General features: G+C 39.2%; 1 protein-coding gene across 1 annotated transcript in view; it reads right to left on the reverse strand.

The window, feature by feature from the left end:
* The window catches only part of CRYBG3 (crystallin beta-gamma domain containing 3), a 106,809-nt gene that overhangs the window by 72,495 nt on the left and 7,155 nt on the right, over positions 1–27,159 (reverse strand). Inside the window, exons 2-3 of the mRNA XM_081798213.1 lie at positions 17,192–17,258; positions 1,199–1,629 (exon numbers count right to left, since the gene is read on the reverse strand). Coding sequence (XP_081654339.1) covers positions 1,199–1,629; positions 17,192–17,258 — 498 coding nt within the window. The remainder of the gene's footprint in view (positions 1–1,198; positions 1,630–17,191; positions 17,259–27,159) is intronic.

The raw sequence follows: 27,159 nt of genomic DNA on the forward strand, positions 1-27,159 counted from the left end.
ATTTAAAAAAAATTTGTTCCTCAATTTTGTTTCAGTATAACGAGTTAAGTGTCTAGCTTTTATTTTTTTCTCCAAATTGTTCATCAATTTCCCAAAGTCCTCCTTTATATAATACAAAAAAAAAAAAGAGGACATAAAAATGCCATCACATTCAAGGGTTCAAATCACATATATACAAGGGTCTACTTCTGGACAATCCATTCTGTTCCACTTAAATGTTTAGTAAATATTATATCAGTAGGACACGGTTTCAAATTCTGTAGCTTTACCAGCACCCTGACATCTGGTAGGGCAAGCCCTACCCCATCCATCATGATGGCAAACTCAAATCTGTCTGGGTCTTATTTTCTCACAAGGGTGGGTCTGTGTCTACTTCTGGAACTTGCTATGAGGAATTAGCTCAAAATATATACATGAAGACACTCTGAAACTATAAACAACTACACAGTGAGCTCTAAGTTATCATCTACATCTGACTATATAATTACTGATGACCTCTTCAAATAATACAATTCACAGGTAGAAGTTAAATCAACATAAAATATTAGTTATGAATGAATACTTCTGTGTTACACAAAATGGATAATGAACTAAACATTGTTATATACATTTTCTGTGTAGAAAATAATCCTTCTAGCTCATCTGAGTAAAAGAAAAACAAGTTGGTGCCTGTTTGTCAAAGAAAGAAAAAAGGGATGGTGAAATCATCTTTACATCTGTGCAAGATTTCAGTTTCTCAGAGCTGTGGATATAAATCACAAGGCCAGTTTTACAAGTAGAAGTCAATTTAACTTCTTTAACCCCTTTAATTTCATTCCACAAAGAAAAGATATTAACAAAATGTGAATACAAACCTTAGAATCATTTTTGTTCCCAAAATGCAGATCCTGACTCACTGCCTGTCCTAATACAGGAAGAATTCAGACAACAGAAAACACGCTCATTCAAGGAAGTCTTAAATTAGAAATAAATCTTGTACTATAACAAAGTTAGCACCTAAAAGGTATCAGTACTGCCCCTTAAAATAGGTCCAAAGGCCCTAGATCATATGTATGATACACAGAATCATTTTTTTTTTAACCTAGTAGCAGGGACATTAGAGAATACTTTTTCCAATCCCCTTAATTAATAAGAGAACTAAGGCTTAAAAGCTAGGTCCAAAACCTCACTTTTTTGGCTAAGTAAACTGTAAACTTACTTTAGTAAATCACTGGTTTCCTGTTCACTGTCCTGTGTTGTATCCAAAGAAAAGGCATCTGATGTTTCAGCTGAGTTGGACTCAGGTTCTTCTGCTGGAAGCGCCTGGGTTCCCAGGGAGCCACCGAAAATCTCCCTCTCCCTTTTGACTCCTTCCTCAGGATGGTCACTGGGATTCTGTAGATCTTTCTCAGTTCTGTCATGGTCATCTTTGAAAGAAGATTGCTTGGCATCACCAAGAGATGATTTTCCTGAGATATTGAATAAGTTACCAAGAAACTGAAAAAAGCTTTCTTTTGGCTGTCTATCGTTTTCTCCTATTTTGGTATCTGAGGTGGAACGGGAAAGGTCATTTGGCTTTTTGGAATCTTCCTGCGTTGGAGGAGTGATTAGCTTCTCAGCATGGTTCTTTTTGTCCTCACTTTGGGGAATCTTTGAAAAAGAAACAGAGAATAATAAACATCGTCATTTAAAAAAATCACACAAATTGACTAATAACTTCTTATATGACACGCTTTGTGCCAGATGCGAGGGATACATCTGTGAGTAAGACTGATGGCTTCTGATTCCTCCGGCCGTTTACAGTCTAGTGAAGGGCACGGTCAACACAACTTAAAACTATATAGTAAACCTCATGAAGGGAGGAATACAGCCCATGTGGGAAGCCAGAACAGGAGTGACCAGTCCAGGGTTGGTGGCAGTGACGGCAGAGGAAGATTCCTAGAAGTGCCCTCGGAAGGACACGTACTACGTGACTATGTGATGCTTGTGCATCCCCCTCCTTCCCTAGCTCTCTCTCCTCCTCCTCCCCCACTCTATATAGTGATGTGCCAGCTTCTAAGAAGTTAAAGATGAATGTAGGTTAGGGTACAAAATGAGAAGAGTGAGGGATGTGTAGGGAGAGATAAGTAAAGGGACAGATCATGGCAAATTTTAGGCATATTTAAATTTAGCCTTAATTACTCAGAGCTAATGGACAGTACTTTCAAGCACTCTGTACATTAGATAACACCTAAATAGACCTCATTTCAGCACTGTCCTAACGCACAAAGAAGCTGCCACATTGTGTAAAATTGTTTCTCAGTAAGATGAGGAAAGACAGCAACATGGTGTTATCAATTCAGAGGAAAAGCCCACTATCCTTAGTGGTAAACCACAAAATCCTCAGATGTGCATTAATGCAAACCCTGTGCAGTACTGCGAACTCTTGCAGATGTTCAACACTTTCACGGGTGTGTTTTACCTGCTCATAATGAAGTTACTAATAAAACACACTCACACTCCTGTGTACTCTCTGTGAGCAAAGACTGAGCTGCTCTATCAAAGAGTTTGCTGGCACTCCCTGTCACACTCTCCCCTGAAGCTTCATTAACCTTAGGCCCATGTGCCAACTCAGCCTGCCTTCCAAACATGCCTACTCACCTACTTGTAAAGGAATGCCTGTCTGACAGTATCTGTCAGATGTCATGCTCACTAGTCCTTTTAAAAGAAAAGCTCCAGTGTGAGTCAGAAAAAGATCAGAACAGCAAGGTAAAACCACCTTAGGGCACTGTCAGTTCACATGACAAAGTTTTGTAAGAGGCTGATCCTCAAGGAGGCAAGAGCATCATAATTTCAATGTTATTTGTTTACCTCGTTCCATATTTTAATCCAAATTCAAAATAGTTTTAATGGAGTGTTCCTCTAACCACTAACACAATTTAGCATATGAAAGCTTGAGAAAAGGTTTAGAACCTATTAGCCCAGGTAATTAATTTCAAGCAATATTTAAAGTCTGTTCTCCACTTGCAGAGTCAGAGGGTATTTTTGAGGAAACATGCAGATAGCATTTTTCTGTGTTAGGAGCTTAAAAAACTCGTGAGTCTCTACATTTAGAATATGACCAACCTTCCAGAGTCAAAGTCTCACCTTTTACTGGTTTCAACTGCAACTCACTCCCACTTGTCTCCACCTCATCCCTCCAACCTTGTGCTCATTATTGGGAGAATGTGCTATAAATTAGCTGTGTCCTCTCCTCACATAAAGGGCCTCTCAGTTTGGCAAAAGAAATGCTAGTTGACATTTCAAAAATGCTCATGTGTATGAAGATATACATTTTTTGTCCTTTAACTATGCCATTTAATTTGTTGTAATTATCAGCCACAACATTTCTTCCTGAGTTAAAATGAACTAAGACTGTAACATGAACATAACAGTGTATTTCTTTTTTTTCTATAGCTAGTATGAATGACTGCTCTTGCTGGGTAGCTATCTGAAGGAAGTAAACCGTAGGCTATTCATTAGAATATCATAAGTATTCTTAAAATGCTTCAGAGATTCACAAGAGTCTTATAAAATTGGGGCAATGGTTTAAAAAAAGGGGGGATATTAAGAGAACATGAAGATTACATTTTTTTGACATCGATAAAATCTCAAGATGACTTCTGTCAAAAATACTATTTATTTCACTGCCTCAGCTATTTTTTACTTGACAATTCCTTCCAAAATACAATAAACTGCTTTCTAAACAAAAGAGGTACATTTTGCTAAACAAGTGAAAACCTTTACATTTAATTTTATTTTTAAAAAGATTTTACTTACGTATTTGAGAGAGAGAGAGAGAAAGGAGAGAGTGAGCAGGGGAGGAACAGAGGGAGACGGACAAGCAGACTCCACCAAGAGCATGGAGCCCCACATAGGGCTTGATCTCACGACCCTGAGGATCATGATGTGAGCTGAAATCAAGAGTCAGAGGCTTAACCGACTGAGCCACCCAAGTGCCCCTAGATTTAACCTTTTTAGAATTATACAAAAAATTTTTTTTGAAAATCACTTTTTTCCTTCCCTTTATTTTCAGCTTCTTTGCTATTCCAGAATCTGTATCTTCAGTTTACTAAACAGTACTTTTTGTCCTTAGATGTCTCCATTTCTTAATTTTTCCCTAATAATCTTCTGAGAAATTTGTGTCAGTGAAATACTCCCAACAAGAAAAAAGCATCTAAATCTAGGAACAAAAACTAGCAGAAAAGAGCACTGCTATTCAAAGTAAACACAATAAATTCTTTATTTATATAATTAAAATTTTAAGTCTGATCTAAAACAGCTGCTCTTTCCCCTCAGCCTAAACAACAATAAAATTCAGCCTGCCACAAGCGAGGGCCAATGCTGCCTGCCAAAAGGACTGCCTGCCAATGTTCCAATGAGTAGAATGAAAGCAGTCAGGATTCAAGCAAACAAAACATCAATTCCAGTTGCTCTCAAAGATGTTGGCATTCCACGTATAACAACAAAGGCTACTGATGAAGGCATATGTAACTGGGGAATTTGAAATTTTTTCCCTTCACACTCAATTTGCTATAATGCAATGTCCTTGGTCAATTTCATCCATCCATCTCCTCTCTCTGCTATGTGCCTAATACAGGGAAGCACAGAAAAGCATCAGGGACACTGATTAGTAAGACATAGTTTCAGCTTCAAGGAGCTTACAGTCTAGCAAGATACTCATTGCTTATTACTGGTGGGGCTTACAAGAGAATCCACTGCATAGAGGAGGTAACATTTGAGCTTGCTCCTGAAGGGTGAGAAGAGCATCCTAGACACACAGTATACTATGTACAAAGACACAGAATTATGAACTCTGTTTATCATGGCAGGGGTGTGGCTGAAGAAGACTAGGGTACAGAATAGAGAATGAGGTGGATAAGATGACTAATAGAAGCAGAGGCTCAGGGATAACAAAGTCATAGATCACTAAGTTTTCTAAATTGGGCAATGATTTGAGTAAAGTAAAAAATGGATATGGGAAATAGGAGAGGTGAGATCAGGATCTTGTGGGGATGGGAGGAGGTAAGGCAACAAATTACTTAGATGTCAAACACTGAATTTTTGGTCCCCTGCTGATGTAAAGATGAGATGTCTGGAAAGTAGTCAGAAGTGCAGTTTAAGAATGCAATTTGGCCATACACAGTGTATGCAGGATAAAAAGGGCTCTAGGGAAAAAAAAAAAGATTAAAAGGAGGTGCAAATTAGAGAAGAAATCAGTGAGAGATGGAGAAGGCAAAAACCAGACCAAGTCATCCCTCCAGAATACTGGTCTCCAAAGGCAAAGGACAAAGACTATTTCCAAAAGCCAGTGGGGAGTAAATGCCAAATGCCACTGTGAGGTCTAGAAAGATGACTATCCTCCCCCACTGTTCTTCAAAAACAACGGGCACACTCATGCCTCGGGAACTGTATGTACATCGACTCTTCTCTCTGCTTAGATTTTCTTCCCTTACATAGCTATATGACTCACTCCCCCTCACCTCCTTCAGACCTTTACTTACAACTCATCTCTTCATTGAAAGCTTCCCCAGTCACTCCAAAATTGTCAATTCCTCCACTCTGAAAGTGCCAATATCCTCTCTCTGCTTTTTCTCCTTTGTACTTGCTAGTGTCCAAATACACACACACATATACACTTCCATTATTTAATATCTGTTTCTTCCTCTAGAAAGTAAAAGCCACAAGTGCAGGGATTTTTGTCTATTTCAATCAGTGCAGTATCTCTAGCATCTTGAAATGTGTCTGACAATCAGAGGTGCTCCAATAGTTGTTGGATTAGTAAATAAGTAATGAGGACTATACAGAAGCCCCAGGAATGCAGGAGGAATAGTCTTAACAGCTCAGGAATGTATGAGTACAGCCCCAAACTCAAGGTGTTAAGCTGTGAGTAGGCAGGCAAGGGAACAGGAATAGTCAGTAAATAGAAGGGAGTATTTTGAGAAATTTTTTTAACAACAACAATAACAAAAAGACAGAATATGACAGTTTAAGGTCTAAGACAGAATAAATGGTTTTTTGTTCTTGTTTTGTGGATCAGCTCTATACCTACTGGAAAGACAGTAACTGCTGTACATGAGAGAAGGATGCCAGGTCCCAGAGTGAAAAGCATAAGGTGAGATAAAGAGACCAGTAGAGTCTCTAATACTTTTTCTAATAATAAAGGGGAAGTATTAGCCTTGAAGAGGATTAGGGACACGTCCTCTTCCAGGTAAAGAGGTAAGGAAGTGGCCAAGGTCTGAGCAATTCTGTAAATAGAGAAGACAAAGGGCAAGGTCCACCAAGTGGCTCTGACCTCAGTAAGTGAGAGGAGAGATGGCAAGACAAAGGAGGAACACACAGGTGGAGCTGGGACTTGGGCTCCCGAAATAGAGAAGACTTGGACGAGTGTCTCTGGGGAATGCAGTACTAGGCTGAAATGGGTATACCAAGTGGCAGTTAGGGTCCATGCAACCTCGAAATCATTCATTCACTCAGTAAGTAAGAGCAAGATACCATCCCAGGTGTTTAGATGCAACCGGAAAAAAACAAAAAAAAAAACAAAAAACACCAATAGCCCTGCTTTCATGGAGCCCACATTCTAATGATGTAAGAATTTATTTGCAGGTCCAACTGGTATTAGTTTGTCACCCCCTCGAGTATCCTAGAGCATGTGGCAGGTGCTGTGCCAACATGGTAAGTGGCACAGGGAATAAAGTCAAAAAGGTCACAGGATAGAGGCTGTCACCAAAGAGCCTGTTGAGTGGAAAATAATGAAGAGCCAGGTGACCCTTCCTTTACAGTCTCAAGCACCTGGCTTGGTCATCCTTTCTACCTCAGACTCTGCCTTCATTGTGCGTAGAAAGGATGATCCTTCTGAACACCCTGACTCCCAGTTCCTTAACACCCTCAACTCCAGTGACTTTCACCTCCACTCTTCTTGCCTCTTACATTAACTCTGACCCTAGTGAGTCACCCATAACTGTGTCACCTCTGAAACTCAATCTCAGGTATTCCCCATGTGCACACCCTCTCCTCCTTCCAGCTGTCTTACTCTACTGTCCCAGGTGTACCCACCACACCACTCCTCCTGCCCCATCATAGCATCTGTCTTCTCCTACACTGTCCCTTTCAGTTCCCAGTTTCCTATCTTTTCTACCCGGCCATCAAATACAACCAGTAACCTCAAAGTCTCTGTTTTATTCCTTGGTCATCCCCACTGAGAAAAATTCCAGTGTTATCTTTTCCTAACTAAATGAGTGAGTCTTGTTTTAAAACACCACAAGGATATGCACACCATGCAGATTTGGGCTGTGAACAATTCAAAATTTACAGCCCCAGCTGGAAATCTCTCTGTAACCTTTCCTTATTTTCCACAGCAGCTCTTTCACCTTTCCCACCCACTCCACTATCCTACCCCCTTGCTCAGCAGAGGTCACTACTCTCTATTTCATGAAGATATTCCCTCATAGCCCTGACTCCTGCAGCATCGGCACACTTCCTTCACTCACTAGCACGCTCACCACGAAGGAAGGACTCCTCCTCTTCCCAAGGTGAATTCCCTCACCAGGGTACCAGTGCAGAGTCCTTGAGGACTCCTTGGGAACCACAGTTCCTCATCTGCCCCTTCTGGAAGCCCACCATTCAAAAGTAAATGCACAAGGATAGCCCTCTCCTCTCTTTACTACCAACCTCCTCAAAAAAGGGTTCCCAGCCCTCACCATCTTCTTTCCCCTTTCCTCCCAACCACTCTCTAAGCCCTTACAATCTGACTTCCTCCCTAGTTGTGCTGACCACAGTCTCTAAGAAACCCTGTCCCACTTGCTAATTCAATACACTTCTTACATGGTGCATCTGCAGAATGTGAGACTGAATCTCTTCCTGATAACCAATCTTCCATTTGCTTCCATGACATTACTCTGAGATTTTCCTTCTTCCTCTCAAACACTTTCTCCATCTCCTTCAAGCTCACATTATTCTAGCCATCCCTTACAGAACATATTTCTCCAATTTCCAGCCTGGGCCTGCTTTTTCTTCATGATCTTCTTTACGAGGTTTCATTTCCCACAGATTAATCAGATGATTCCCAGATTTTGATTTGCAGCTCAGACAGGATGTTCAACTATCAATCAGGCATCCATATCCACCTGGGTACTTCACTGGAACCTCAAGCTCAATACATCCAATACTGAATGTGTTCATGCTTTGTCTCCATTCTTTCATTTTCTGCAAATCTTAATACTTCCACTTGTTTAAAAGTCAGACAAAAACATCACCTGTTTCCTTGCTTGCACTGTCCCCAGTCCATTCTCCAGAAAAAAACTAGAGCAATCTTTTATAATTCAAATCTGGTCATCCCTAAAGGCCTTTAATCACTATCACGGCACTGCTGTCAGGATAAAATCCAACCTCTCAAGCATGGCATTCAAGGTGTTGGTGGGTCTAGCCCCCTGTAACTTTCTCCAATTTCATCTCCTGCCACTCACAATGCTTCCAAATACCTAATGTCATCATATCCACCCTCATTCATTCTCTCCCCATCTCTCTTCTCCTCTCTCACTCTCTCTCCTACAGAATGTCTTTGCAATAATGCTATTCCCACTGCCGAGACCACTTACCCCTTGCCCTCTCTGTCTGGAAAATTTCTATTACAACAGAAGTTTTTTCAGAATGGAAATCGCCTATGTACATGTTCTTTCAGTGAACATTCCTAACACACTGTTTTCCCTGTCACCACAAGGTGAAAACAATTTCATCCTGAATATGACTATCACCTAAATTAACAGGTACTAAAATCTGGCACTCATACACTAAAACCAGCTGGTTACTTGAGAATTCTAGTTAATTTTCTCCTAAGACATCTGGTTGCTACATATTACTTGGCAAATTTGTCAATATTTGAAATTGTACCACCAGTAGTTAAAATTTCCTCAATTTTGAGGAAAATAATTATTTTCAGATTATTACCGATATCTTGAGCTAGCTATAGATTAAGTGGTGCTAAAATTTTAAATTAAAATTACTATTTACCTTCATCATAATGGATTTAATTTGTGGTGGGATGCCTGATTAATTCCATATAAACTATTGATACATATTTGCATGAACAAAATTTTTCAAATGGATTTCATGACTAATGGTAAGGTGCAAAGATGAACAATTTATACTCCCACTGTTAAAGTAATTTTGCTTGAAAGATAACATTACATTTTTATCACAGCATTATTTTTCCACTAAAAAGTTAGAACAGGCCAGCAGGTTGGCCTTCAACTATTTTGCTCTAAGCTGGTTATTGTTTAACATAACAAATAACCTACAACTTTTATGTCATGTCTCAGTGTTGTGATCAGTTCTGAGATGTCACAAATAACTTATTACTGAAGTTAGTTAAAAAGCTGAAATTTCACTTTTTAAAAATGCTCTAGAATAGAATCAAGGTTTTAGCTGAGGTGCTACTTTCAGTTTTTCATTTCCATGTAATCTCTGATAAAGGGATGTAGTTATATATGGTGTACCAAATAAGTGCCTTTAACCATAAGTGACCCAAGACAGTCATCTATCATATGTGTCAGAACAAACAACACAGGAGTAAAAACTGTTGATCTAAAGGAGAAAAGTCTGAAGTATAGAGTAGCAATGGGTATGGACAGGAAGAAAGGGCTGTTGATGGTCTCTGGCACAATGGGGAGGGAGACAGAATGATAGAATCATTTCCAAACATCAAGATTGGGTAATTGGTGGCACCTTTTAGCAGGACAGAGAACACAGAAAGAGAAGGGAACTAGGATAAAATAGTCTGAGTTCAACTCTGAATGTGTCAAATCTTATACCCAGCAACACTGGCAGGAAAGGTGCATCAAAGAATTGGTTCTATTACCCTGATGCTCAGCAAAACATGTTGGGCTGGAGGGACAGGTGTGAGCTTTGTCACAGGCTTAGATGTAGGTAGAAATCAAATCAACCAGGGCAGGTTGTGTAAGGACAGAAGAAAAAAGGAACAAAATGACATAAGATAGGAGAAAAGCCACTCCTTTCTGTTGTGGTATAAAGAGTTCTCCAATGAAAACACTGGGCCAGAATAATAAATGTTTTTATTTCTAGGAGAGGTTTTCAGAACCCCCTCTAATGTTCTTGAATCAATATCTGGCACCCATGAAGGTAAATGTACTCACAAAAATCTGGAGTATGTACATTACCTTTCATAAGTCTGTTTCCATTTTGATAAGGTACTCCATCATACCACAAAGTAGGACCATTACAGGTCTACAATAGAATGAGCTGCTGCAAATCAAACCAGGTGCCTTATAACACATTAAACACCCAGGAACTCTAAGATATCAAGGCCCCAGACCAGCCCCAGCCATACAGACAGGCTTCAGCCCTGCCAGTTCCTTTGGGCATCTGACCACAGAGTGACACAGTGGGATCTCTACTTCAGACACTCTGACAGCACTCAGTCTTTACAGGAGCAATCAAGGGATAAGAATTTTTGACTTCTAGCTAAATTTCAATATGTCTATCTCCACGTATGCCTTCTTTTCAAATGTGATAGAGAATCAATGTTTCTAATAGTTATTTCTATACTATGCACCCAGAAAAAATCAGCACCATTCTCAAACAAAAGAGTTCTTTCTAAGGTTTAGTCAGACTTTATATGGCAAGAAGGCACCTCTATCCCTGAGTACCTGTGGTGTGTCTGGCATCGTGTAGTGCTATACATATTATCTCAGTTAATTCCAAAACACTTCTATGAAATAGGATTTGAACACCTCCCCTACACCCATACAGATCAGCAAACCAAAGTTCAAAGAGGTTGAGTAAATTTTCCAAGATTACAAAACTACCATATGGAAAGCTGGGATTTAAGCCCAGATTTGTCTGATTCCAAAGACTGTTCTTTCCATCACGGCATATGTTACTTTTAAAACTTTTCCAAGGGGTCCCATAGTTGACAGAAGCAGAGAAATAGTGGCTTACTATGAGACCACTCGTTCCCATCAACATTCCTATCAATTAAAGCTAATCTATTTATAAATGGGTTCCAAATGTGATTAAGTTGAAATTTTTTAAAGAGTTCCTGTATTTGAAAAAGAAAAATTTGAAAATCTTTTATTAATTTGATGTCATACTGCTGCTATTATCTGTATCGCTGAGAAAAAAGGATAGCAAGCATTTATTAAGGCCGTAATTTATTCAAAAATTAGTTCAGTAATCAATTTTCCCCTAACCTAACCAAGAAAATATTTTTTTAAAAAGATTTTATTTATTTATTCACGAGAGACAGACGGAGAGAGAAGCAGAGGAAAAGGGAGAAGCAGGCTCCCTGAGGAGCAGGGAGCCCGACTTAGGGCTCCATCCCAGGACCTGAGCCAAAGGCAGATGCTTAATGACTGAGGCACCCCGGCGCCCACCAAGAAAACATTTAATGCATTTAAATTTTACCGTCATTTCACTTTTGGCCAAAGGAAGTTGAAAAAAAACAATAAGGAAAGAAGAGTTACACAAACCAAAATATGAACAGATGTATAAATTTAATATATCCATCTTACTAAACAGCACTGTACATTCAATATAAAATTAATATAAAAAACAATGACTTTTTCTTCAGTAAGATATTCTTGAGCTATAATTTCTCCATCTTTACCTATCAGTAAACAGAGGCAATAGTTAAAAATGTACGGATCTTTGTTGTAAATGATTTACTTGTAAAACTAAAAATAAGTGTTATAAATCATAAATAAAAATAATATGCACTAGACTGATACTCCTTGATTATTCATAGAACATCAAAGGCATCTATCAACCACTGCCTCTTGAAAACCACTCCAGAACCTTCATCAAAATTGTATGATTAGTTATAAGCAACAATTCTAAAATGGGACAAAAGTTAAATTTTATAAAAAGCAGATGTCAAGCTACTGAGAACAAGCCTAAAAATCATCAAATTATTGAGGTCTGGGTTGGAGAATCTATAACCTATGGTCCAGGTTTAATTCATTTTATTTAGCTCATGAATCATTTCTGAACAGAGACTTAGTGCATAGCTCTTTTAATTTTTTTAATAAAATTTCTTTTTGGTAAATTTAGTTTATGAATATACCTTATAAATTAAATTCACAAACGGGAAGCATTATACAGAACTGCATCTGAATTGTCTTGTCTCCTCTCACTAACAGTGTGGGTTTTCTTAAGTGAATCTCTGAGATTCACTTTCTTCAACTATAAAAAGAGATAAAAATTCCAATTAACACTGTTGATGAGCCACAGATATTGATTGCTTCTCTTGTACAAAACATTCTAAAATGACAGTAAAGGAACGGTTTCAGTTATAAATACAAAGAGAGTAAGAGAGTACATATGAGCAGATAAGAGATTTCAAAAAAGTTTTAGAAGGCAAAGGCGGATGGAGGCAGAGTAACTCACCACAGGAAGCTTCTACCCAAGTGGCTGCAAGGGGGAACTCTGATCATGAGGGACACAATCTACTCCATAGACAGCCTGAAAAAGTTCAGGTTTTGAAGACACTAGGTACCACTTAGGGCACTGGGATTAAAAGTAAAGAGTTTGGTTGAAAATCTCCAGATTGGGTGTGCCTGGGTGGCTCGGTTGTTAAGTGTCTGCCTTCGGCTCAGGTCATGATCTCAGGGTCCTGGGATGGAGCCCCATATTGGGCTCCCTGCTCAGCGGACAGCCTGCTTCTCCCTCTCCTGGAAACTCCCCCTGCTTGTGTCTCCCTCTCCCACTCTTCCTGCTTGTGTTCCCTCTCTCTCACTGTGTCTCTCTGTGTCAAATAAATAAAATCTTAAAGAAAAAAGAAAATCTCCAGATGGAATACCTGAACCCAGGGCTCTTCTCCCATCCCAAGCAATTAAACGATCCTCCCTACCTCCCACCACCTCCACCTCTCAACTAAATACATCTAGAGAGAACATCTCTGAAGATACTGAGACTTTTGGGCAGACTAAATTTGAAGTACCAAAGGCCATCCATACAGAAATGTCTGGAACCCCAACAATCAAGCTTAGAGTTCAAAAGGGATGTCAAGTAGAGATCTGAGAGCCAAAAAATGAAGCAATACGATTGAAAGATACTACTTTGGAAGACAGACATTGAAGACAACTGAGGACTTTGAGAAACATCTATATGAAAAGTAATTTGGCCAGAAAGTCAGAAGGAAATAGCCAGAGGCAAGAATTGCAATGAAGTACAATATTAATGGAAAAAAAGATAAAAAAGCAAATCTGTGGAAAGAAGACAAGATCTGGAAAATCAAGTGTCTCAACTGGTTAAATAAAATAAGAACTAAGAAAAGACTATTGACTGCGATTAGCAAGAGATCACTGGTTTCACGGAATGACTTTTACTCATTTAACTACTTACTGAGCACTTATGACACATGTACCAGGCACAGTACTAAGTTTCCCATGTCTGAGGGAACTAGAGAAGAGACAAGAATCAAATTAGAAAGGATTAAGAATTAAACAGTGATTGGGAGTGACGTGAAATGATAGATTGAAAGGAAACCAGATCCACCAAAGGGGAAAAAAAAGTCTGTTTTGTGTGTTTATTTTTTAGAGGGGGAGAGAGAGGGAGGTGGGAGGGGCCAAGGGGGATAGAGGGAATCTTAAGCGGGCTCCATGCCCCGCACAGAGTCCGACACGGGGCTTGATCTCACAACCCTGAGATCATGACTTGAGCCAAAATCAAGAGTAGGATGCTTAACTGACTGTGCCACCCAGGTGCCTCCCAAAACAACTGTGTTTCAGAAAAGAAAAGGAAGCCAGTGAAGATGGAGGGATGGATAGTCAAGGCAAGGTCTAAGAGAAGGCAGGAAATAAGAGTCCAAAACCAAGGGGACCAAAACCAGATCAAAACCAAAGCAGGGGGCTTTCGGGAGTTTATCCTTGGAAGACAAAAAGGGATGAAAATTCCTCTGAAGTAGGTAGATGGCAGCAGGGAATTAGAACATGACTTCCTACTCTTTTAAATAACAGTAGACGTGAATGCAACAGGACCAAGTGTCTAAGGCTACAAGACAAAATTGTAGACCCCAAAGAAAAACGAAGGTAGAATACGAACTAAATATCTGGAAGTTTTGCCAGCTAGATATAAGAACCTAATTCATATAAAAGAAATTTATCAGTGGAATGATAAATGCTAGCATTAGAAATGGCTACCAATGTTAGCAAAACAGCAAACCTAGTATAGCATCTAAATGATAACTAAGAATATAATGATGTCCAAAGATAATATAAAGCTTCTATAGTCTTTAGTTGTTTGAAAAATATAATTAATTTTTGTAGCTTAAACTTAAAACCAAACAATCGTCAACATCTTGATTTGGCATCTCAAAGTCAAATACTCACAAAAAGAAATGGATAAGAACATTTATTATTCATAAATCTGTTACATTTCAGACTCACCAGGAAAAATGCTGCATATTTTTTCTTATCACAGAAGGCATTATCATAAAATTCAGATTAACAAGATGGAAGCATGGTAACAGATGTCACATTAGAGTGGAGTGCTGCTTCAGAAAACTATTCATCAGAAAACAAATGCATATTTTATTCCATTCCTAACGAAAATACTTAAATTGAGACCATTTAGAATAACAGGATCATCAATATTGTTCTAACCTGTTTTCCCCCACAAGGTATGGTGCTGACTATTGGTGTTATCAAAATATATATATTTCTGATGCCTGGCAACAGGTATCTAAACCACTGGGCCTGTGTGGCTAGGTTGAAGAAATCTTACTAATAGCTTCTGGAAGGTAAAGCAGTAATTCAAGGGCCAAATGCTCAGGCCACCGCAGGGAGAGCACCATGGTGCACTCTCTATTACTCTCTAACTGCACTGCCCACGTGTAAGTAATCTAACGGGTCTCAAATCCTAAGAGAAACAATCTCATGACTATGAGCCATATCTAACTGGGGACCCAGATCCCAAATTGAAATTATCCTGGGCACTCAAACCAAGATATTAAGAATGGATAGAAAAGACTAACCATGGAGGCCCAGCCAATGTATCTGCCCAATGTACATATTCACCGCATTTACAAATGTGTGACTTTCTGGAACAATCTCTGCAGGTACAAAGTAGGACTACAGGAAAGGCCAAATCTGAAGGCTGAAGGTTTTTTGTGGGGTTTTTTTGAGTGAGATTATAGCTGGAGTAGTACAGCATCAATTACAGGTCAAGTGGGGAAACAAGTGGAGCCTCTGACGGGAAGGCAGCAAGGATAGCAGGAATGTTTGGTGAAGGTCAAGACAGGTACGGAGGCAGTGAGGGATTAGGAGAGGGAGTGAAGGAGTTAGCAGCCAAAGAAACCTCAAAGTTTGAGATCTCAAAAGAAAATACTTCCTGTAAAACAACTCAAGAGCAAGGCTGCATATATACCATTAGAAGTCTTGAAGTTAAGGCAACTGAAGACATGCAAAAACTGAAGGAAGAGAAGAAGAAAGCTACAGAGCCCTTGCAGTGGTAAACCAGTAGGCTGGCTAACAGTTGGCTGAGTTGACAGGAAAAGAGTAGGTAGAAATGTTGTAAAACCTGAAAGCAGGATTTTTTTTTAAATTTTATTTATTTACTTGAGAGAGAGCATGGGGGACACGGGGAGAGGGAGAAGCAGACTCCCCACTGAGCAGGGAACTTGACGCAGGGCTTGATTCCAGGACTCTCAGATCACGACCTGAGCCGAAGGCAGATGTTTAAACGAGTAAGCGACCCAGGTATCCCTGAAAGCAGGATTTAATAGCCAAACTCACAAAGGAACGAAGATAGATAAGGAAAGCAAGGTGATCCTGATTTTTTTCTTTCGATAAAAGTTAAAAAAAAATCAGATCCTGATATTTTCTCTCAAAAAATATTTATATTGTTTATTATGATGGGGGAACAATGAAAACAGCTTTATCGTCACCATATCTAATGCCTTTGGACTTTATATAATGTTTAAGAGTCCCCTTATTGGTAATGAAGAATTCAGATGACTTTTTTCCCTCCATTGACCAAGCTAATTTACTCTGAAATTCATGGAAAGCACAAGCATTCTGCTTTACGGATTGTCACAAATCATGTGAAAAGAAAATTGATGAGACCAAACTCCATGACTGTGGGACAGCTACAAAAGCTTGATCACATACCTGGCATCACATCACTGAACAACACAAACATTCAGGTTCTAGAAAATCACTTATGAGTAAAAAGAAATGTTACAAGGTTCAGTGATTTTCAAGGATTTTTTTTAAACATTTATTTTATTTTAGGGGAGCCTGGGTGGCTCAGTCATTGGGCGTCTGCCTTTGGCTCAGGTCATGATCCCAGGGTCCTGGGATCAAGCTCCGCATCGGGCTCGCTGCTCCACGGGAAGCCTGCTTCTCCCTCTCCTACTCCCCCTGTTTGTGTTCCCTCTCTCACTGTGTCTCTGTCAAATAAATAAATAAAATCTTTAAAAAAAAAACAACATTTATTTATTTTGGAGAGAGGAAGGGAGGGGGAAGAGAGAGAGAGAAAGCAAGCGGGAGGAGGGGCAGAGGGAGAGAGAGAGAATCCTCAAGCAGATTCCCCCCTGAGTAGGGAGGCTGATGCGGGGCTCCATCCCAGGATCTTCAAATCATGACCTGTGCCAAAATCAAGAGATGGATGCTCAACTGAGCTACACAGGCACCCCGATGTTCAAGGATTTTTAACCACACTTATCAGTAACTACCTAGGGAGGTGTGTAGCTTATACACTTTTCATGCTTGTCCTGTAGAAGCAAGGAAATCTGGTTCATATGTGAGCTGACCAAAAATATCCATCACACACTAAGAACATGTTATTAACTTCCAAAAGCACTATTAAATGTCATCAGCATTTGATAAAACACAACATAAAGAACATCCTAGGGAAAAGAAACTATGGAAGTCAGGCAATCCAATTCACAGATTAGAAAACTAAGGACAAAGACATTAAATGCATCAGCTGGAGGCCCCACAGCTGGTTAGTGGCAAAGCTGGGATAAGAACACCCCACTCTCAAACTCTCCCCAGTGCCCTCTCCCCTCACCACATCCCACCTAAATACTACATCCAACAGAGCTGGGCTGGATTTCCACATAAATAATATAGCACTGCTTTTGAAATGTAAAATGAGATGACAGAATCTAAAAGAAGTAGGAACAGAAATTAAGAGAAATATTTGCTTAATATAAAATATTAATTTAAAACTATACCTTTACTGCTTCTGATGAAAGTACATTATCCTTTTTCTGACTTGTGCTCATGGGCTCATTTTCAACACTGAAAAATAAAAACCACAGTTTCTTCAAAATTAAAAGAATTACTAAAATCATAGTTTCTGAGTTTAAAGTAAAAATTGCAAGGTCTTTTATACGCAATTCTCAAAAGATTTATGTACAAAATGTAAAAGAATATGTTGACTTGAATCTCTACACTTGAAAACACATTCAAAAATACTCATCCAGGCCTCAGAAATTTTTGTGATCCTATTATGTGCAACATTTTCTTATGTTGATAATCAGCATCACAGCGATGATGCACCTGAACAAAGAAGCAACAGTGTACAACTCTCACAATCTTGGAAATGACTAACACTCTACGATTTTATTTATATTAAGATTCTCCATAGCCTGATCTTTTTTTAATGCCCATATTCGTACTATACGAATAGAATATATTTCTCCTCAGCAACTCTTTATCAACATACAGGATCATCTAGTAAACTTTGGGAATACGCAAACGTAGATGCAGGCTTATCTAGCCCCAAATGTGTCCCAGATGGCACCTTAAGAACCTGATTTTCCAGACTGTCACCTTTAATTGTCTTGTCTAGAATACCTTCACAGATGCCTTATGAGATGTCATAATAAACTATGCTTCCTATTGGGCACACATACATTTCAAATACAAAATTTTATATTTCTATGTTTATACATTATCTTGTTGTCATACTTTTGTAATGCTAGACAAATTGAACAGCTCCCCCACTAAAGATTATCATGACTGTCTGCCATGCTCCAGGGATTGCCCTTGGCCTTGAGGATGTAAGAACAAGTAGGTCAGGGTCTTTGTAAAACTCAGTCTAGTAGGGGAGACTGATACACAAACTAAGAATACAGTTTGAGAAAAGTTACAGCTGCTATGTGAACAAAATACTATGGAGCACAGAGGAAGGAAGGAACAGCAATTCTGCCTCCTCCGTAAAGTGCCCACAGAGGAGGTAAAAGGAGGCGGTAATAGAGAATATGGCATTTTCAGGAAACCATGTTTTGTTTGTTTTAATCTAAGACTGGAGCGCAACAACTTGGCAGAGGTAACTCTGCTAGATATGAGAATGATACCAGAGGTAGTGCCTGCCAGACTATGGAGAACCTGCCTGACCCGTTTCAGAACTTGATCTTTGTCCTACTAGCACTGGGAAGCCCTTAGCCAGGGGACAAGCATAAAGCAGGCGAATGACTGAGAGTGGGGAAAATACAGGGAATCATGGTGGCTGGTGGCAGAGTGAATGAAAAGGAGTGGTCTCAATAGCTCAGATTAGACAGGATAGAAAGAGAAGACATGATTTAGGCTATTTTTAAGTTTTCTATCCATAAAGCCCAGTGCAATTATGTAGACTATCCAGGGAACAAATGGTAATGGTAAAAACACAGAAAGATAGAAAGATCATAAACATGTGGAAAAGACAATGAAATTAAAATTTCATTAAGTCTCAGACTCTATGCAGAAATACACAGACCCAGAAGACACAGTCATACTCATAAGCCTTTTAAATGTCAATAGGAAAAGCAACCAAGTAAAGAAGATGAACACATGAGCTGTGTGCTTAGCACATGAAAATTCCATGCGAAAGATCAGGGACAGAAATGGAAAATATTGTACAATTCAGAATTGTAACCAAATACATCTATATATCTATAAAATAAGAATGTCTCTAACACTGCTACTTTAAAAGTGAGTGGGTTCTTATCTCCATTTTCTATTTTCTATTTTAGATTTTTTGTCACGTTTGTTTACAATTCGTTTTTTAAATTAAATGTCAAGACTGGTCTATTTAAGCTCAATTCAAAAACAAAGAGAGAGAGAGAGAGAGACCGGCAAAATACATGTAAAAAAGAGCACATTATAAGGATTTGGAGTATATTCAAGGATAGTATTGATCTTAATGATTTTATAAGTATATTCTCTAACTACAACCTATTTTGAATGACCCACCTAAAAACTAAACATACAAATATTTTAGTCTCCTAGTTCTTGTTCAAGATTCCTGAAATTCTACTTAAGAGTGTTTACAGCGCTTTCTGTAAACTTACTGCCTTAGTGAGATTGGAAGTGAAAATGGTGTAAGTTTCCTTTCCAATACAAAACCTCTGTAGAAAATGTAGCTCCAGGTTTATGGGATCAACACAGATATCAGTATTTTCAATTAGCTATAATCATATCCACTCTACACAAACACACACAAAAATGCCAGAAAAATATAGTTGTACGTCGGCACACAAGAATTCCATATTGCGCAAACAACTGAAGAATTTAAAGCTGAAAACAAAAGAATATTTGACACTTCATAAAACTTTCTAAAACTTACAGCCTGTGTTTAAGTCTCATGAATCTTACTGCTAAACCAAAATTTGAAAATGTGTTGAGTTCTAAAGTAAACAACACATTTTAAAAATTCTGGCTTAGCTATAAAAATCTAGTTTCAATTAAAGCTTTCCCCACCTCTTTTCTAGTTTACTAAAGAGTCCTTCTTAATTGATCTCTGGCATCTTCAGAATTGCTCTGTTTCAACCCCTACTTCCCGTCAAAATGATTGTTAATCTGATCCCACTTTCCAGTTTAAAAATCCCTTCAGTAAATCTCTATCAGTTGATGAATAAAATGAAGAGTCCTTAGGATATATAAAGTTATTCACGTGGCCCCAGATACACCTGCCACATAGAACCACTTCACATTCTCAGAATATGCCAACAAACCACTTTCTTTTGCCTGCCTGCAACATCCTTTGACACCTTGCCCAACTCTTAATCCTTTACAATTTAGTCCTAGCTTAATCTCTGTTTTTTTTTTTTTTTGGGGGGGGTTCTTATTGAACCCAGTGATACCATTCATACATTCCTGCTCTTTACCATAACATCAAGCTATCTAACTAGAATTTGAACTCAAATTCAGAAATTTTATCATTCATGTCTGTATCCCAGAGCTGAGCACTGTGCCTGGTGCTCAAATATTTGTTAAATTAAAAATACATATATATCAGACAGTTTCTCCATTTGTGCCTGCTTAATCAAAAAAGTGTTCCTTTGGAAACAATGCAATGCAAAACACACACAAAAACAAAACAGAGTAGATGAAAATACTGAAAACACTGGACTTAGATGTCTGCTTAGTTAAAAAAAAAAATAACAGAAAAGACTCAAAAGGCTTGAAATAGTATTCTCAGACTCTTTAATATATGCGGGAAAGAGAAACATGTTCAAATTCAGATGATCTCAAACCTTATGAAAGTTGACAATCTGTTCTTATTGTTCTTTCACAATTTAACCCCCTTTGAGACTTGGGAATAGTTCAACAGCAGTATTTTTAGAAAGCACACATTTTGCTCATGGCTAGGGGTGAGGGACAGGACTCATAACCACACGTAGGCAAGTAAGAATACCTTGCATTTCTAAATAGCCTCATCTTAGTTAGCTAACAGAACTCTGGAAATTAATCCTTCAAAACAGCCGAGATAAATATCAAGGTCAAAGTAACACTGAAGTTCCTCATTTTTGAAGCAACTTATTTAGACCCTACCTGAAAACCAGGAATCCAACATGTAGCCATTAACCATTTACTTTCCAGACAAACTAAAACCTCTGGGCCAAGAAAAAAACGGAGCACATTAACATTCTAGAGTTCAAATAATTTACAAAGAGGAAAGCCCCTATCCTATCAATGTATCTTATACTCTTATTTTTTATTAAATTATAACAAGGTTCCCCAACCCATAGCAAATAAGAAGCAGAAAATTAGGCACAAGAACACACTCACTCATCGGGTAAGTACTGCCCCCTCTGTTTTTAAGTCCCCTTTAAGTGCCAGGCACTGTTCTTGGTGCTAGGGTGCAGTCAACACACCACATGAAATCCTTGCCCTCACTCCTTCAGAATCCCTACATAGATGCACCACAATCAGCTGGGCAATCATATTATAAAGCATATTTATAAAGCAAATGTATGTGCCTAATTGTCAAGGATTCCAGTTGGGTCCTAGGAATATGCACTTCAATAACCGACTCCCCCTTCCCAAGGTTGTTCTGAAGCAGGTGGCCCTCTGACCACACTCTTGATAAACAATGGTCTGAGAGCCTTCTGTTCAGCAGAAGCCAACAACTGAGAGTTGTATAAGGAAGAGAATGATCTAGTCTGAGAGATCTCCACTTAACATTATTTAAATTTGTTAAGTGTTGATAAAGGTAGGTATCCATTATGTAGAAAACTCAGTCATGTAAAACATTACCGGTTTTCCAACACCCAGGCCCTGCAGAGCTCCTGGCCCCAGCAAAAAGCTGTTGCCCTAATGAGCATGCTGAGCATCGCAAGTCCACAGTGGGACCAACAAGAAAAAACAAACCCTCTTTCGGTGTATACCACAGACTGAAGCACAAGGGATGCTGCTGGCCCTCTCCCAGATTCAGTTCCTCACATGGTAAGAATGCAACTTCCTAGACAGTCAACAGATAGACACTCAGGGACAGCACACAGACTAGGAGGACAGGGTGGAGACACAGTGAGGGAGAGTAAGGCTGTCCACTCCTCCCCCTCCTGGAGCACAGCTGCTGGGCATTGCCTCTTACTCTGCCTTTTCTCTCACACATCATTCCTGGGGCTGGATCAGAAAAATCTGGAAATGTTAAAGAACTGAATACAGCTTTCATAACTGTCTTCTGGAGGCTTGCCCATTCTCTACAGATGCAGAAGTCTATTATTTCTTGCCATTTTTAGAAAGGAGGCAATGTTTGGTGTTAGAGACATCACTGGCAGTAATTCTGACCATCTCTAAACACAAAGCCACTTAATAAAACATAGTCCCCAATTTGGGAACACCATATACATCTGACCAGTCCCCCAGATTCACTGTCCCTAGGGAAATGAAGAATTTCCCTTCTCTCCATCCCCTTCATCCCACTCAGCCTGGTGCGGCCGGAAATCATCTTCCCACTCTGATTTTCACTTCCATTGTATGAAGTATGGTCTACAATAGAGGAACCAGCAGCACTGAGGACAGGGAAAGAGAGTGAAGGCATATCTATTGTTTTCTCTTCCACCACTAACCTAAACTCTCCTGGTCTGCTAAACAGCATCACCCTCTCCACCAGACTCCATCAGGCCTCCTGCCTGGCATGTTGTTCCTCACCTCAGAGCCTACTTGACACCATTCCTTTGATGAAACTCTAGAAGCAGCCAGAATCTGGCCTTCCTTTGAAATGTGATCAAATCATACTCAGTCCTCCAGGTGTGACTTTACCATGGAGAACTAAATGAAAAAATAATATAAAACAAGAAGGGGTCTTTTACCTATCCACACCCTTTCTTGTTGTCATTAGTAGCGAAGTGCTTTGCAAAATGGACTTATGTCTATTTCAGGGACAGACCTTAGGGACAAAGGTCACTTCACTCAAAATGCACCTTTCTGGACCCGATTTTTCAAATATGTAAAATGAAAGCGTCAGACCAGCTCTCTGCCAGATCTAAAATCCCATATGATCCTCCAGTGGTAGGACGAATGGAAAAGGAAACAGGTAGACTAAACTTGAAGTTTTGTATGGTGAAGGAACAGAGAGACTCTGACCAAGAAACCAACTCAGTATCAAAATTAATACCAGGACATTCTGAGAAAGAGACAGAAACTTGTACAGTCCTTATTTCCAACCTACTGAGGCCACCTCCGGGCCTGTCCTGTATTCCCTGAGACTCCACCCTCTCAGCCCGCATTTGGGTCCTTAAATATAGTATGGGCTTTTATCCCCACAAACTTTCAAAGGGTCTGCTGCTGCTTTGGGGGCATCTACACTACCCTGGAATTTTTTCTTACAAACACAGCTTCACACGACAAGCCTAGAGGCTCTCTTTGTTCAATATTATACTGCAGGCACGTTATGGATTAAACTGACTTCTGTGCATGGGCCTAGAGTGGCCTGCTTCCAACCCTGCTTCTATGGGGACAGAGTTCCACACTGACGATTTACAAACAGCCATCTGGAAAACTGTCCATTCATAAACAGTGACTGCCAGCAGTAGACTAGTACTTGTATTTTTTAAGTGACCATTAACAGAATATAAAACAGGTGGTTATGGCACTATTTCTGGGCTTTAAATTAAAAGGTAACTAAAAGCTGCAATTTTAAGGCAGTTGAACAGCAAGTATTTTAGCTCAAACATCTGGCATTTGAATTTCAGAACTCTTTGGAGAAAAACTGGGAGAAGGGAGGAAAGGTAATAGACAGGTTTATGAAGCTCTGCTGCTTTGCAATCTTAGACTCTTCTGACAGTCCTTCCCCCATCATGTCAGCCTTCTCCTGTAATTTATGTATCCACCTGGAAGCTGATTTACTTCCTGTCCCCCATCCCATGCCCCCAAAACAAGACCCATAATTGCAGTTCAATCACAGGCTAGAGAGAACGTTGCTATGTTTGATGTGTACCTGAGCTGTTGATAGGTGACACCAGTAACTGCTCTCCTCTCCCAAAATCCTCTACCCCATACCCTTCAGATTCTGAACATTTATGACCTACTTCACACGAATCAACACCCTCAATCTTTTGCTGTGACATGAACTCAAAACAGTGTTCTGGCTGCCCTCTAAAATGGGCACCCATTCATGCAGTATTCATCAAATTGTCCTAAGGAAGGGGCACTGGAGATCCAAGGACAGACGAGACTGTGCCTTCCCAGAGCCCGACCAAGGCTGACCTCACTTCCAACCTCCAACTCAAATTCTTTCTCACTGCAAATTCTTCCAGACATCAATAAACCAACAATCTTTGTGAGAATATATAAACACACACACACGCACATATAAACTTGCACCCAAATGATACTTTCAAGAAGGAAACATCTCAACTCCCTACCTTGGCCTACCTCCTCTGGCCCCCAACTCCCTTCCTCATGTCATTGACAGCCGCTCTCCCTTCCATTCTGTTGTCTCTGCTCACTCTGGCATCTGTGCCAACATGACCTGCCCCAGGGCCCTGGAACTAGCTGTTCCCTCTGTCTGGAAAGTTCTTTTCTCAGATTTCTGTCCCACTCCCAAGTATCATCCAGGTCTTTGCTCAAATGTTATGCAAAAAAAAAAGGGGGGGGCCTTTCATGACCATTCTATCTACACCTTACTCCAGACTCATTATCTCCATCATGTCCCATTCCCTCACCATGTTTTATTGTACTTCAGGGCACATTATATATTATAGAATTTGTTAATTTTCTACCCTCTCCCATTCGAATGCAAACCCTATACAAGCAGAGGCACATTTAGATATTCAAACTGAATTCTGAAAATTAAAGTTTTTTTTTAAAAACTAAATTTAGAATTTTTTATAATTTGTATAAATATATATACTATTGTAGAAAATGTTAAAGCATCCTTGTTGAGTGAAAAAAAAATAAAGTTCAAAATCCTGAAGAGACCTTTCACTTTTTGTAAAAAATATGCATATATGTGGAAATGCACATAGGAAATAGTCTGAAAGAATAGTATTTGTCTGAGTGGGTAGGGTTATGAGTTGTACTTTTTTTCTTTTTGATTTTATAATTTCATACCTGTTTTACAAAAGCCTATATTTCTATTAAAAGGACAAAAAAATACAAAGTATTGTAGTTGATTTCAAAAAGCAAACAAATGCAAGTTAGTGGAAATGAATTCAGAATAGACAAATTACAAAATACTATACAAAATACAATTACATAATGGTATCCTTTGTATCATAATGTATACAATATTGCCGAATGAGATCATTTGCTTTCCCAGAACAATGAAATAATAAAAATTATTACAGTACACATTTCCAGTTTAGACTAATAGAGCACAATGCCACCCCTCCAGCCAGGGTATACTCCTCGGTGATCTGACAAGACAATAAAAGGCTGAGAATTTACATCTCACCTAACCTGTCCCAGTTAATAAAACAGAAAACTCAGTATTTCATTCTTTGTCATAAGAAGCATGGCAATTATAAAAAATTATCATCTGCCACTAAGGTAGTATCCATGCTTTGTATAAATTTAATACAAAGAATAAAGCACAAATTTCTAACATATATCTTTAGAAATTACATGAAACCACTATTTGTGAGGGCACTCGAACGCCATTTCCACATTGTTTCTCGCATTGCCATCTGTGCTACTTGTCATAAGGAAGACAGAGAAGCTAGTGTGTTGTGTTCGTGAAACCAAAATTGTATTTCATAAGAATCTAAAGATTGGCTTTTGATTTAATTCCAAACTTAAAACAATTGTATTGGCTGGATGAGTAAAGGTAAGTGGGAAGAGGTATAAAATAGCTAAGTCCTCATCTACCATAACGAGAAGTCAGTATAAGTTATCTAAAGCTTATAAATCAAGAAAGAACAGTAAGGCATTGTTCAGGCACATGTACAAAAATACCAGAAGAAACAGATTAAGCAAAATAAAAGTTTCCACTAGGGGAGCCGGGGTGGCTCAGGAAGTTAGGTGACTGACTCTTGTTTAGGCTCAGGTCATGATCTCAGGGTGGTGAGGTGGAACCCTGGAGTGGGTTCTGGGCTCAGCGGGAAGTCTGCTGGAGGTCCTCTCCCTCTCTGCCCCTCCCCCCACTTGCACACGTGTGTGTGTGTGTGTCTGTGCACACGTGCACACGTGTGCAGGCATGCTCTCTTAAATTTTTTAAGTTTCCTCTAAAAATCGTGTCAAGAATGGGCCCACACCTGTTAAATGTTCCTACAGCCCTGAGTGTCACCTGAGTACTTACTTTACAGGAAGAAGATTTGTGCTATGTCTGCCTTCTCCACAAAACTGCATGTATGCTTTGAGCCAAAGAACATGTTGCAGCATATTTGCTGCTGGGATTCGCTGAGCCTAGCACAGTAACTAGTACAAGGGGTACTAAATGAATTCTTGGTAAACATGAAGTTTTCATACATGACTTTTCCAGTAAAAAAAAAAAAAGTCTTCCTAACATACAGGCATACTGATTTTGTACGCACCTATTATTCCATGGAGTTTTGGCTGGTATGCTAAATCCGGAAGAGACTTTAGAGAGATGAGCCACCTGCCTTGATTTTTGACAAAAATACTGAAAGTGTTAATGACATGCCAGGGTCATGCCGTTATTCAAAGTGTCTGATGGGTGAGCTCACAAAAATGAGTTGGTATTTAACTCCACCCACTTTCACATTACAGATTAATAATATAGAAGCGTCACTCATACTTACAGAAAATGTCAAAATATCAAATTTCTCTGCATTATAAATACTACTTTATTTACAGCCTTAATTGTAACTTTTCTCCTTTGAACAAGTTAATGTAGTTCATTCATTCTTTGGAAGATCTCTGCCAAGTCAGGATCCTAAATTCTCTTGATTTTTACTCATTTATGCACAAATATGCACCAGGTCTTAAACTAGTCTTTCTTCCCCTGAAGTAGGTAATCCACATAATTTTTTTATGTATAAAAAGGTATAAAACAAAAAGTCTCCCTCCTGTTCCTCATTTCTTTTTTTTTTTAAAGATTTTTATTTATTTATTTGAGAGAGAATGAGAGAGAGCACATGAGAGGGGGGAGGGTCAGAGGGAGAAGCAGACTCCCTGCTGAGCAGGGAGCCCGATGTGGGACTCGATCCAGGGACTCCAGGATCATGACCTGAGCCGAAAGCAGTCGCTTAACCAACTGAGCCACCCAGGCGCCCCTGTTCCTCATTTCTTGAGCCAGTCTCCCATCCCCCCTTGTTAACACAGCACAGAATAACAGACTTATTTCACACTCCGCTGTTTATACAGAAATGGGAGCATACTACACACAATGATTTCCAGCTTGCTTTTTTCTTTTTTCTTAATGAATCCTGGAGATATTTCCTTATCAGTACATAAAAAGCTTTATCATTCTTTTTGGCAGCTGTGTAGTATTCTATTATATGATTGGACCATGATTTATCACTTAGTCCAC

The sequence above is a fragment of the Leptonychotes weddellii genome, chromosome 1 (genome assembly GCF_054177405.1).
Source record: "Leptonychotes weddellii isolate Sample4059 chromosome 1, ASM5417740v2, whole genome shotgun sequence".
Taxonomy (NCBI): domain Eukaryota; kingdom Metazoa; phylum Chordata; class Mammalia; order Carnivora; family Phocidae; genus Leptonychotes; species Leptonychotes weddellii.